The sequence below is a fragment of the Sitophilus oryzae genome, unplaced genomic scaffold (assembly GCF_002938485.1).
Source record: "Sitophilus oryzae breed Bouriz unplaced genomic scaffold, Soryzae_2.0 scaffold_1193_pilon_pilon, whole genome shotgun sequence".
NCBI lineage: Eukaryota > Metazoa > Arthropoda > Insecta > Coleoptera > Curculionidae > Sitophilus > Sitophilus oryzae.
The window spans coordinates 79,936-94,451 of NW_022145830.1; the positions used below are offsets into that span (position 1 = coordinate 79,936).

The window sequence follows — 14,516 nt, forward strand, 5'->3', positions numbered from 1 at the left end:
CTGTGATGATTTTAGCTCAGACTCTTACATCTAAGCAATTTCGTACTGTTATTCAAAACCATATTTTACAAACTGGAGCTTCCAGTGGAGCTGAAATGGCACATCAGTTGTATGTTTTACAAACGTTAATGTTGGGTCTTTTAGAACAAAGAATGTTAACAAAAATGGATCAACAGGTGTGTGTATTTTTAATCTTTTTTTTTTGTCGACTGTTAAACAAATACCAATTTTGTTTTTATATATTTTTTTCTTATAATTAAATCTATAGTCATCACAATATACATTATTGTTTCTCTGTACTGTATTGTGCTTATTTTGTAAAATATCTCTAAACTTCATTAACACAACAATACCTATTAAACTGTTTATTTAATGTAGGATCAAGATGGCCATGACAAAATCAAAGAATTGAGACGGATTGCTTTTGATAGTGAAGGCGCGGGAAATTTGAGAGGCAATCAGGCTTTTACCAGAGATTACAAAAAATTGGGTTTTAAGAATGATATAAATCCAGCATTAGATTTTACTGAGACACCTCCAGGTTAAATTAAAACTTTGCTTTTCTATTAACTGAAATTTATTTTAATTTCATTTCACAGGTCTTTTGGCTTTAGACTGTATGATCTATTTTGCTCGAAATCATTCAGAAAACTACACTAAGCTAGTTCTAGAGAATAGCTGTCGGGCAGATGAACATGAGTGTCCTTTCGGTAGGGCTAGTGTAGAGTTGGTAAGAATACTTTGTGAGCTGTTAAAAATTGGAGAAGCACCTTCAGAGCAATGTGATACTTATCAGCCTTTGTTCTTTACTCATGATCATCCTTTTGAAGAATGTTATTGTATCTGTATAGTTTTGTTGAATAAAACTTGGAAGGAAATGAGGGCTACAGCAGAAGATTTTGGAAAAGTAAGATAACATGTCTTTTTAATTGTCCCATGTGTGCTAAATATTTTGTAATTAGATTAGGTGGTGGAATACTATCTATATTTAAGTTAGATCTATATTACCTTAAACTATAAGATTTGTACTATTTCAAACTGTTGTTAAAAAATCTGTCATATTTTTATGTAACCCATATTCCTGACAATTGTGTCCTCAAATAATATTTCACAGCTAGCACACACTATTTTGTATAGGCTTGGTGCATTTCAATCGATTTTTAAAATTTCGACAGCAGCGCCCGGCACGGCAGAAATCGGAACTTTCCGGCTCTACATTTCAGGCAGTCCTGGTTGTCATATATTTAAGTATTTTAGTTTTTATTAGTACAGTTATTGAAAGTATAAAATTCTCAGTTACAAAAGTTGTGTGATGTAACACTATTTCGGTAGTAAAATTAAAGCGAAAAAGAACCCAAATTGGGCGACGCGTTATGTTGTGATAATTTCAAATGATTGCCGAAAAAATATTAGCACGAAGAGGAGAACATAATTGCGTTGTTCTGAATAATAAATTATAATACATATTAGATTTTCGGAAGACATGAAGATTTATTTTTTTTAGAATTTTCACAAACTGCACTTACTAATACAGGCAGTCCTCGTACTTACGGCAGGTTAGGTTCTTCAAAATAGCGCCTTAAGTCGAAACGAAGCTAATCGAATCTTATTTTGTCATAAGATCCTATAGAAAATGGAGAAGTTAGGTACTTTTGTAAGATAAAAATACGATAAAACAAAGAGATGTGCGTTTGTATATATTAATATTATTGTATTTTTAAATAATTGAGGTATGAGAAAAAAAAGCAAAAATATAAAAACAGTATTTTTTTTATGAAAAACAAATTAGGGCAAGAATTTTTACAGTCCCGTTTTTTCATTATCTAATCAAAAAAGTATTTTTAACTATCCATATAACAGTAAATATAATACATATACGTCGTACAAAATAAAAACCATTGCATGTCATCGAGCACGTGCGTTGATTGTAGACAGCATTGTTGCCAGATTGTAATCAAATCAACAAAGAAAAAACTAACAACTACTACACAAAATATTCTGAAAACAACAGTTTTCGATCGATAGATAAAGGTTTTAAAAGATTCAATACACACGAGACACAGCTCTCAGGATGCATCCACACTATCCTAAAAACGGCGTATCGGCGTAACGGCGTAACGACCTTGAATCGATTTCCAGAAATTCTATTGGCTGAAATTTTTGACAGATGAATTTGACAGATAAAATTTCTGACAGATGAATTTTTCAGCCAATAGAATTACTGGAAATCTATTCAAGGTCATTACGCCGTTACGCTGATACGCCGTTTTTAGGATAGTGTGGATGCACCCTCAACTAACGTTCAGAAAATTCTGGCAAATGTCAAATAAACGTGGCACCGCTGCAACCGCTTCCTCGCCGTTGCCAACATAATATCGAGTGGGAGATTTAAAACTCATTGAAAACGTCTCATAAGGGCCATATTTGTGTAGTCGTAGCACTGCACACATTTATTAGCCTAATCGATAGCCCGCAACGGTTTTTATTTTGTACGACGTATATACTAATATGATAACTACAGAAATACCAGAGAGTAAAGTAGACATATTTAGAAAGTATATATTTATTTTTTTTGGTTGGAACTTTTATTGTGGGTATCGTCAAAAGTCGTAATAGTTGCTAATTAAGTAATGGTCAACACTGTCCCGCTTTTTCATTATGAGGATCTGTCAACCCTGCTTGTATGTTGCTAAAATTTTATTGTTTATGTCCAAACTTCTTTTAAAATTTGGATCGTTCTTTTCAAAAAATGACGTAACTCGAAACAGTGGGACGTAACTTTGAGGAATAGTGACAAAAATTTGTTCGACGTAACTCGAAACGACGACGTAACACGAAACGACGTAAATCGAGGACTGCCTGTACTTATCAAATAATATTATAACAATTTTTTTGTGTACTAGCTATTTAAACCCGTGTATTTGTTTAGTCGGCTGTTTACAGTATTCTCCGATGGTGGCAGCACCGGCGAAGAATGCTCCAAGCCTATAAAAACGTGTGCACAAATTACCTATAACAGATGCGAAAGAACACCCAATTACGCGTTCAGGTTTCTGTGACCTTCAGAAAGAGTTCATAGACAATCCGCATCAATGTATAGTTTGGGTTATTATTTGTTTGGGTGAAAATAATCTGCACCAATATGTTATCGAGGCATACAAAAAGGTCCACAGACCTCGAGACATACGAAAAATCAAGTCCATTTAGCGTGTGTCGCAATTTTCACACCTTAAAAAATTAGTTTTTTATAGCTATAGGAACTGCAGCGACTATGAAAAAAGCTGTGTGATTTTCATAGAAAATAAGGGCACCTGTAATTCATTTGAGAATGTTATAAATCGCTAAAAGAGGTTTCAAATCTCTTCGATTTCTATTAATATTAAATGAATTTTATTAAAAATTGAACTAAAATTATTAGTATCATTAAAAACAATTCAAATTCAAAAATTGTATCAGTCAAATTCCCTCATTTAAGGTGAATATTAAAGTAAATATAAATACAGCTCATTCTAAGCTCTACTTATCTTTAAGAAAAATTTAAATCATTGTTGCAATTGGGCCTTAATGCCATTTCGAATGAACAATAGTATTAATAATGTATATTATAATAATAATAAATTTTATATCATAGTGTGTATTAAAACTACTAAAACAGTTTTAAATTGGTATTATATTAACAACCAATTTTCTCAATCAAAATATTTGTGGTCCTGAAAAGGACCTTCGTTTTCCCATGTTCGTCAAGGTAGGTAATGAGTAAACGGTAAAAAAACAGGATAATGAAATTTAAAAAATTACAAAAATTGTTCAAAAGTGCCTCCCTCTTGCATTGAACAATAACCCAAACGATCATAAAATCCCCTCCTCACATTGGATAACATATCAGGGGTGACAGTGTCAAAGGCATTAAATATTTTCTGCCTTAACTGCTCCAAGTTTTGAATTTCTTCATGGCCGTAAATTTTAGATTTTATATACCCACTAAAAAGAAATCATTCACTGAGAAGTCAGGTGAAATTAAACGTCAGTCTAAACAAAACTGTCATTTTTGAAAACTTGTCAAAATTTGGACAAACGCTAAATGGACTTGATTTTCCTATGTCTCGAAGTCTGTGGACTTTTCTGTATAATCTCACAGTAATTTAATAGATTGCTCGTCATATTATATCAGCTCGTAGGAGATTAGGAAAAAAAATGATATTTATAGTATAAAAAATTAATTTATTTAACAAAATGTAATTAAAGATGTGACAAAATAGTTACATTTCTATTGGTTCTATCGGACTTTTTTCGGCTATATAAATCTTTATTTTTTGTAAACTTTAATGCATAAAATATTTTCAATCTAATAAATAATTTAATGATGTAAATAAGAGGAAATTTCTCACATGGGTGGTCAAATTCTATAGTTTTCATTATATCAAACAGCCTCTGAATATTTTCTTCAGTGCAAAACTCATCAAAATTTAATATAAATAATTTTTCCAGCCTGTAAATAAAATGAACAAATTTTTCCACTTTCATGATCAAAGGCTTTTAAATGGGTAAATAATTTCGAGTTATCCAGAGATTCGGATTTTTTTGCAAATTTTAGACAAATATCACATTGATGTATTTGAAGACCCTTTTTAATGATGTAGTCAAACATAATTAAAGGCATTTTGAGTTGAAAACATTTCTCAGAGGCTGTTTGATATAATGAAAACTATAAAATTTGACCACCCATGTGAGAAATTTCCTCTTATTTACATCATTAAATGATTAATTAGATTGAAAATATTTGATGTATTAAAGTTTACAAATAAAGATTTATATAGTCGAAAAAAGTCCGATAGAACCAATAGAAAGGTAACTATTTTGTAACATTTTTAATTAAATTTTGTTAAATAAATTAATTTTTTATACTATAAATATCTTTTTTTTCCTTATAAATAAACACATTTGCATCCCATTTTAAATAAGATATACAAATTACCAAAACTTAGAAATAACAGTTCAAAAGTTCAACAAAAAATCCTACACGCGTTTTTAAAAGAAACATATAACCACGCACTATGTCATTCCAGCAAGCGAATACGACACAGCATAGGTTTCCGGACTAAACGACTGGTGTATTTACACCACTCAATAGGCGTGTCGGGTTTGCCGAGCGGTTTCCGATGCAGTCGCTTTCTTTCGCATCTGTTATAGGTAATTTGTGACCTGTGAATCAAACAATAATAGTGATAAGTAAAACAAATGATCATGCTTGTCAGTTGCCGCTATCAAGTAGGCTGATCTAAGGTCTAGGTCAAATAAAATATTTTAACGCCTCACCTAATTCAAAGAATTTTGATTATCCAGTATTTTTATGTAATAGGTGGCAAGTGTTGTTAGGGAGCAAATTAGTAGAGCTTTGGATGTATCTCCTCCTTCCTTAGACCAATTGAAAGCTAAGCTTCAGTCTTTAACTTATTCTGAGATAACTCAGTTGTGGCAGCTTGAGAGGTTATTATGGATTTTTTATCAAATCATATTTTTACTGATTTTTTATTGTTTATTTTTATAGAAATAGTAGAGAGGAATGGGAGAGTCATGCTAAACCAGTTGTCGAACTTCGCGAGCTTATTACTCCTGAAATAATGGGTCTAATTAAACAGCAGCGTTTAGCGTTTTTAATAGAAGGTAAATAATTAAAGAAACCCTTTAAATATATAGGGATACCAATAAAACTTGGCGTGCACGTCATCAAGTATCAAATAAAATTTTCACTTAAGTTTTACACACAATATACCGGGTGCGTCTCGAAAGTGGCTCACCCCTATAACTTTTATTTTTTTCAGATAAAAAAGCGGGATTTGGTATGTTAGTATATGACATAAATTAGGACTGATTGATGAATTCAATTCTTTTTGATCACTTCCTGTTTCACTGGAAATGACTCCAACTTTTGATTTTTAAACGGCACCCTGGGTATTTTTTTACTTTATTCGATAGAAAATGACACTCTGAATAGAATGACATATCATATGTGAACTTTGACATTTTCGCTTTAAAAAAAATCGTATTTAAATTTCAACCTAGAGTGCCATGGATGTGCTAAAAACACTAATTCTTAATCAAGGAGCCTGGGAAGATTAGTTCTGATTGTCTAATGTTTTTCGTGTCTTGTCCTAGCCGGTTAAAAGATGCCCAAATCGTATTTTTAATCATATCTCAACGAGGGTGGCTCATTAGCATATTGGAAAAATCTTTTTTTACAAATAATTGGTACCACACGTTTGATATTTCGAGTCAAGTTGTTATGAACCGCATGTTAGAATTTCAAATAAACTATATGCGAAAATGTCAAAAGTTGACATATGAAATGTCATTCTATTCAGTTTAGTTTCTACTAACTATTCTCAAGTTTCCTGAATAAAGAAAGCTGAAGAATGTAAAGTTTTATGCCCACTTGCACCGTTTGTATAAACTTTGTTTAAAGGCTAAACAGTGATTAATTATATGATATTTTATTATAGTTAATCATTGTTTATCCTTTAAACAAAGTTTATACAAACAGTGCAAGTGGGCATTAATTGCTTAAAATTTAATTCTGCTCTAATAGCATACTGAAAGATGTATGTATTTTCTGTAAAAGCCGCGGAATTTAATTAACAATATAAATTTTTACCTTTCTAACACAGTTTAATCGCAGATTGGGTTCGCCATGATCTCTCTTCTGTTCAAAATAATTGAGTAGAGACGAGACAAGTTGCTAATTCCTACTATTTAATGGCTTTGACATTTTATTGGAATGAAAATCGCAGTTTTAACTAAACAATACGCATATATTTAATCTCAAATCATTACAAAGTTAACTTGGAGTACTTATGGAAGAAACTCAATCATATTCAAGTCTTGAATGCTACTTTATCTAAGGAACAAAACATTCGACCAATGTGTACTACCAGTCATGCATGTGAAACCTGGACACTTAAAACGGACATTATAAGAATACTGCAGGTCGCACAACGCTCAACGGCCGTAAAAGAATAGAGTGGATAAGACAAAAGACCCAGATAATAGGTGTCATCCACAGAATCAACGTCTATCGGCAGCCAGACAACTCGCACGCTGTTCCAGAGAGCATAGCAAAAGATATATTAAAGAGTCAGCTTTCTTAAAATACATTCTCAAAAACGTTGCTAGCTCTTTAGACTATTAGATTTGCAATTAAAAATATCTCCCTGAAAATTGGCAACATTGCCATGACTACCAACATGAATCTTTGTCAACATGTCTTTTTTATAAGATGTAAGATTACAAGAAAAAGGAAAAGTGCGTTCAGTTTCAAACTAACTTTTATTTATTAGATATTTAATTTGGTAATAGTTATCGACTCTTTGATGACGTGCACGGCAACTTTTATTGTTTTATCTATATGTTACTATTTACTTATTCGAAGCAGGTACGCGTTTTACCAAGTACTCTCCTCGCGGCCAAAGGATTAAAGATAAGTTTTGGTTTATGCGGTTGTCGCCCAATCACAAAGTCTTGCACTATGGCGATTGCGACGAGAAATCGGCACCATCGGCTGAAGAGCTGCCATCTAAGTTGGCCGTTAGCGATATTAGGGCTTTGCTGGTTGGCAGGGACTGTCCCCATATGCGCGGACGGAAGGCATCGCATACGCAGCTAGCTTTTTCCTTGGCGCTTGAAGGTAACTTTTATTTTTAAACAATCATGTATTCTTAGACTTAAAACAGTTTTTATTGTTTTAAACACTTTTTGAACTCCAAAGAAAGGATTATGTTTAAAACACAAGTTTTAAACATAATCCGTTTGTTTTAAATATGTAATGTGTAATGAATTAATAAAATTTGTTGCTCTTCTATTTTTTAAACATGGTAAAAACAATTTAGAAAAAATCAGTCAACAGTCGTATTTTTAAATGTTACATGATTGTTTTTTTTTCATTTAGGAGTAGACTTACAAAGTTTGGACTGCGTAGCGCCAGACGAATTAACTTTGGCTTATTGGACTGACGGTATTAACGCTTTACTTGGTCAAAGAATGACCAGCAAAGAGACTGAGAAAGATCTGGATACGTTGCTGAGTATGGAAATCAAACTGCGCCTGTTGGATGCCGAGGGAGTGGCCATTCCTCAAGATCCTCCACCAATTCCACCTGATCCGCCACACTTTCTTTTTTGTTACGATTTAAAGTAGTAAGAGATCGTTGGTTTGACATTTATATAAAAATACGGGGTGTTTCGTTTAAAATAGTGTTAAAATTAATTTTAAATCTCAGAAAGAGCTTTATCGAAACACTCTGTATAATTGAGCCTAAATTTAAAACGTATTTCTCAGTTTCATATTGTAAGTATATTAAAACAGGGCTAAAATAACTTTAAAATTTCAAGCAGGACTCTCAATATGAAGCTTCATCTGAACTCTGTATATATGCAAAGTTCTAATAACAGGTAAAATTATGTTATATTATTAAAGTCAACATTAACAAGGCTGTATATAGTGGGATTTTTTATTGTTATAGACAGGTGATGTTAAATATTGTAGTTTTTGTTTCCCCAAAAATCAAAAATTAAGTATAGGTACTGTCATATATACGCGACTTGGTGTACCTACCTGTCAAATTTGACATTTATTAACATTAACATGGACTGATGGAAGATTTAACATTGACATGGACTGATCACAATCGAAATACTGACAAAAAAAAAGAAATTATTGTAGACTGCTAAATTTTATTGGTGGAAAAAACTAAACAACTTTATCAAACAACTTATTTCAAAAATTTTAGTGGCGTTTCTCAAAAATTTTTTTTCAATATGAAGTAACAAATTTGGCAGATCGACAAATTCACGCAACTATGATGATATTCATAATTTTTGGTTTTTAGAGAAGCAATAATTAACTCCTTTAGTAAATTTTACATATCTGACAACAAAAAATAACAGAACACTTTTTTGTGTGGGCTCTGTATAATATTCCCAATACTGACCATTGTTTATTATATTAAATAATATTTTTCTTTATAAAAGCAAGTTGTTTTTTGATACACAGTTTTGTTATAAACTAATAAAATAGGCAACAACGTGTAGATATTTTTGAAATAACTTTTGTAATCTCTAAAATTATTGAAAGACTGGATGAGTATGATCTTTTTTATGTAGGATCTTTAGGATAAGAAGGTATTCTAAGTTTAGTACTTTTAATCTTGTTATGAGTTCATTGTTGGCGATAATTTACTTGAACTTTTTTATTTTTATCAATAATCAGATGTTTTAAACTCAAATATTATATTATTTAAATCTGTTATATCTCATATTATACCGTTTGTATCAGCCAAATTGAGAAAAATTGATAATAATTTATTGAGGACGTGTTCGAAAAACGCGCTTGGATACATCGATTGGTATTTTTAGTTGTGCATTTTTTCCAACAAAAACTTTATATAGGGTGTGTCATGTAACAGCATAACAGATAATATCAACTTTTTTATTTTCCATGCAAAGACCTAGTTTTAGCAGCGTTTTTTTATCTTTTAATTATTTTTTTTATCTTTTCAAAATGCCTTTATTATTATTTATTTAAAGCCTACCATGACTTCACTGAATCATCGTTGCTTGTTCACTGTTATTAATATCTTAATTATTAGATATTAATACATCTGGTATTATGTTATTCTGGTATTTCGTCGATTTTAAAATAAACTAACTGTTTCTATCTTATTTTTTTGTTAGAATGGGCATAATCAAGAGGGTTACTGATACGGTGTTGTAAAAATAAGGTAATTACGGGCTTATTTTTTGGTATTTATTATGATTTTGCTAATATCTTCGGTTTGAAAGAAGTTATCAAGATGCGGTTTTTGGCTGACTTTTTAAGCTTTTACTACTCTTTACTATCAGCTAAAATTACATATACTATCGCATTTAATTTTTTTTAAAAAACGCGCTATGTTTGTTAAATTGTAAAAAACGCTCTTTTAAACGAGCCCTCGTTTGTTGGATTCTGATCATCCAGTCCGGAGTTATTAACATTTAAATAAAGTTAGATCTAACCTTCCCCCATCACTTTATTTTAGCAGATACATAGGAGAAAATGGTTCTAACAACAAAAATCAAAATTTAATAAAGATTATGAAGCTATTATTTATAGTACCCATTATCTAGGCAAAATTCTGTAAAAAATTTATTAATTTTAGTATTTTTATTTTCTTATATTTCATAGCAGTTGCGCTCTCTAGCGGCCGTTTTACAAACTTGAAAATAATTTCCAGCAATTTCTCATAGCCCCTTTGGTTATAAATATTTTTTTCCGTAAGCTCTACGGCTAATACGTTCCGAGATACAGCCGACAGCTATTCTTAGTGGGACACCCTGTACATACAGTACGTCTATCCGTTCTTTAGCGGAGCATGCCTAATGGGGCGGGGGGAAACAAAATTGTGTGTTGAATAGAAATTCATGGGCGTGCTATATATATTTTAAATAGCATTACTTACTTATGGAGAAATTTAAAAAAAAAACAAATCAATTTTATTTCAAAACAATATTATAGATGATTGGTTATCGATATCATACACAGACATAATTGGAAGTTGTTTGCTTATAAAACAAATCATTTTATTTTGCTCTTGAAAATATTTTCGTTTTCGAAGTTTTTATATAGGGTGCGTTTTGGTCGTCAACAGTGGCTAATGCCAACTTTGTTCTCCTTAATTGGTATTATTTCATAGTCATGTCCAAGCTTACAAAACTGTTTTTCTATTTTACAAATTATATTTTGAAAATAGTTGGCAAATTTGGATTTCATTTATGAAATAGGCGAGCAATTTTTATTTGAGTCTATATTATCTCTCCAACCCATCATCTGTGTTGAACTGGTATTTTGCACAATACTATAAATAAACCATTTTTATATGTAACGAAATTCAAACGACTATAACACTATAAAGCGATTTTTTAATAACAGGTACAACCTGCTCCAGTTCCATAGCATACCTGTTCCAAGAAACCCTGTATCAGTTCAAAACGTAGCTTATGCCGTACTTGGGTTATGCTGTTCCCTCTGTAACACCTGTTTTAGTTTTCAATACCACTAAAGCGTTCCCCGAATTGTTGCCATTATCGAATATTTAAATTTAAATACTCCCAAGAATTATTTTTTTGTAAATAACAAAGTCATAGTATTTTTTTTTTAATTTATATAACATTTTAATATTATGATAATATAGAGGAGGCGATATCGGCAAAAACGCTCTAGTGTTATTGAAAACTGAAATAGGTTACAGAAGTACGGCATAATCTACGTTTTGGAACTGAAATAGGTTTCTTGGAACAGGTGTGTTTTTTAACTCGCTCAAGGTGAGCTGTTATTAAAAAATCGCCGCCATGACTATGTTATTACTTACAATTAATACCGTATGATCGAAAAAAAAACGGCCTCCAGTTGGCTTGGAAATGACAATCGATGACATCCCCATATAATTTTGTATATAAAATGACAGCGATTTTCATTTCACAGTCATCGCTAACACCGTTTTTTTTTCGATCATATTGTAGTAACCAGTTCTTTTTACTTAGCTGTTTCCAATTTGATTCTCATAAATTACAGCAGTTCTTGTTGCTTCTTCACAAACTTCTAATTTGTGTCACAGTGTCTTAGAACAGCTGGAACTAGAACAGCAACAGAACAGCATATGAGCAATATTTGTTCCAAACAAGTTACAATCAAAACCTATTTCGAAAATAACAGATCCTGTTCCAAATCAACATCACTATATAACACTTACTGTCCTGCAATAAGACAAAAATTAAAAGTAATAATTAATAACAATTGAAGATGTATGTACATGAAATATGTCTAGATTTTTTTACAGAATCCAAAAATTGTACGTATCACACTTAAAATAAGAAAGTTTACCAAAATGCACAACTAAAAAACCCATTGACGTGTCTGTGCGTATTTTCAAACACTCCCTCGTATTTACTATCTAATTTATTCTATTTACTGATACACTGTGAAAAAAAAAATAATATTAATAATTTTGACAAACTAGTCATCAAAACAGATCTGTTATGCTTTTTTTAAACGAATTTTATGTTATTTTATAATTAGGCATAGGGCAATAGTTTATTATTTTATATAAATTTAACCACTGTAATCTTTTTATATGTAGAATATATGTATACGTAATTTGTAATTTTTTATTTACCAAAGGCATTATAAATATACATCTATATAAATCAAACACTGCTGTTTTTTTTTCAGTTTTCCAACATTTATTTATACAACATATACAACATTAATTATTGTCGAAAGTATATTGGAGAAATAGATGTACAAAAAGATAATGAAACGATACATGAGAACATACATAATGCACCTAAACCTAGCTTAAATATATTGAAAGTATCTAAAATAGTAAAAAAGACAGAATTCTCTTGAAATAAATGGTTATCAATTTTTAGTAGAGGATCTCATAAATATTATAGTATCTATTGTATAAAAGTTAATTATACACCTGTCTAATAATTATTGAGTTTAGGACACGATCTTAAATACTAGAATGGTATTAAAATGTTATAAAATAAGCCATATATTCAGCTGTCCCATAATAAAAAAGTCTTAAAAATAGTAAATTTTATATTATCATTTTTATGATGACAAGCGAGAATTTTGTTACAGTTTTGACAAACATGAGATATAGTAAAACCTGTTTATTATTTTGCTCCAAGCGCAAAATATAGTTAGGACTATTTTGGAATTTTAAGGGACTAAACATAATTTAGTAATTATTTAAATAGTCATAAAATACAAAATACTAAGAAGGTATCTATTTTTTACTGAAATTGACACGTTATTTATTGAACTACTAAAAATAGATGCAGTTTTTCCTAAATTACTTAAAATTGGCTAGTCCAAAATTGTTAAAATTTGGCACGTGTATTCAGTAGTGATGAGCATTACGATTCTTTTTAGTGAATCGAATCACACGATTTAATTTCTCATATTGAATCGACTTCTACGATTCGTTCATTTGAACGAACCACATGCACAATTTACGTTTCATAAAAACAAGAATCGTAACTGGCACTACCGGCGATAATTTGGTCGGACAATTATTTAAGGGACCAGAAAAAGAAATATATAGTTCTTTCATTTGTTTTTCAACATTATTTTACAGCACTGGCGTAATTGGATTATTTTTTTTACCAATAATAATAAATTATCAATCCAATTCATATAGGTTCATACTATTTTTTAAAGACTTCTTAATACCAATTTAATAATTATTTTAGAACGTATTTTAGTTCCGATTTAATAATCATATAATAAATAGTATATAATATCGCATGATCGCAAAAAATGGCGTCCAGTTAACTTGGAAATGAACATCGATGACATTCCTTATGTCCCCATATAATTTTACATAGGTACAAAATGACAGCGATTTTCACTTCATAACCATCGCCGACGACGTTTTTATTTTATCATATTGAGCAGAGGCCATATTTATTTGAAGTTGTATAAAAACACGACTTCGTTTTTTAGTCCGATATTTAATGATTTATAGTCGGTGAATATTATTTTAACAAAAATATTAACGTTAAAATTAAATGCATTATACAGATATTCCCGTCGGTACTAAGCACAGTATAAATAAGTATTCTTCCTGTAAAGAAAATTTCTTATCGTTTGCATTTTATGCCCATGATGTTTGTTTAGGGCTTTCGTTCAAGTCTAAATATTGGTGTCCGACTCTCTCTATGCCTAGTGATATGCCTATCACTGCCGTAGAAACGAACTAGTCGCATTGTGATCCGATTCAATTCTTACGAATCTTTTTTACGGCTCATCGTTCAAATTTTATTGATCCGTGCTGGCCACGATTCAGTTGAACGAATCGTATTGTAAGCAATGAATTAACTCCCACGACTCTTTGAACGAACGAGTCGTATGTAGAAACGAATGATCGCATTGTGATTCGATTCAATTCTCACGACTCTTTTTTTACTGCTCATCGTTCATATTTTATGGATCCGTGCTAGCCACGATTCAATTGAACGAACCGTATTCTAAACAGTGAATCGAATCACACGATTCATTTTTAATACTCGTTCAAATGAATGACTCTTTCAATCTTTGCCCACCTCTAGTATTCAGCATAGGTAGACCTTTAAAAACCCCTATTCTGTAAAGTTAATAGGGGAGACAGTTCAAAATTTGTATGGGATTTTCCAACGACAATGCACCACCCGGTATACACATTATATTTAATTATTTTGTACCTGGAGCAATTCCTTTTTTCCAAGCCTTTTTCTTTTTCATAACCATATTGGATCAAATATACTCTAACTTCAGAAAATTCGATCAGTTAATAAAATTGATTGCACTAATATATCGCATTTTATATGGATATAAATATTTTTTCATTATTAATATTAATAGTAACTTGTCTTAGCCTATATAGGTATATAATAGTTACAGTGGCGTGCGGTAAAATTTTTGGAAGAAGGTAAACGACA

General features: G+C 31.1%; 1 protein-coding gene across 1 annotated transcript in view; it reads left to right on the forward strand.

The window, feature by feature from the left end:
- LOC115891740 (engulfment and cell motility protein 1) overlaps nucleotides 1–8,798 on the forward strand; it is a 14,591-nt gene extending 5,793 nt beyond the window's left edge. Inside the window, exons 8-9 of the mRNA XM_030912281.1 lie at nucleotides 7,427–7,681; nucleotides 7,943–8,798. Of these exons, the coding sequence (XP_030768141.1) occupies nucleotides 7,427–7,681; nucleotides 7,943–8,190 (503 nt within the window). The 3' untranslated portion in view covers nucleotides 8,191–8,798. The remainder of the gene's footprint in view (nucleotides 1–7,426; nucleotides 7,682–7,942) is intronic.
- The last annotated feature ends 5,718 nt before the right edge of the window (nucleotides 8,799–14,516 follow it).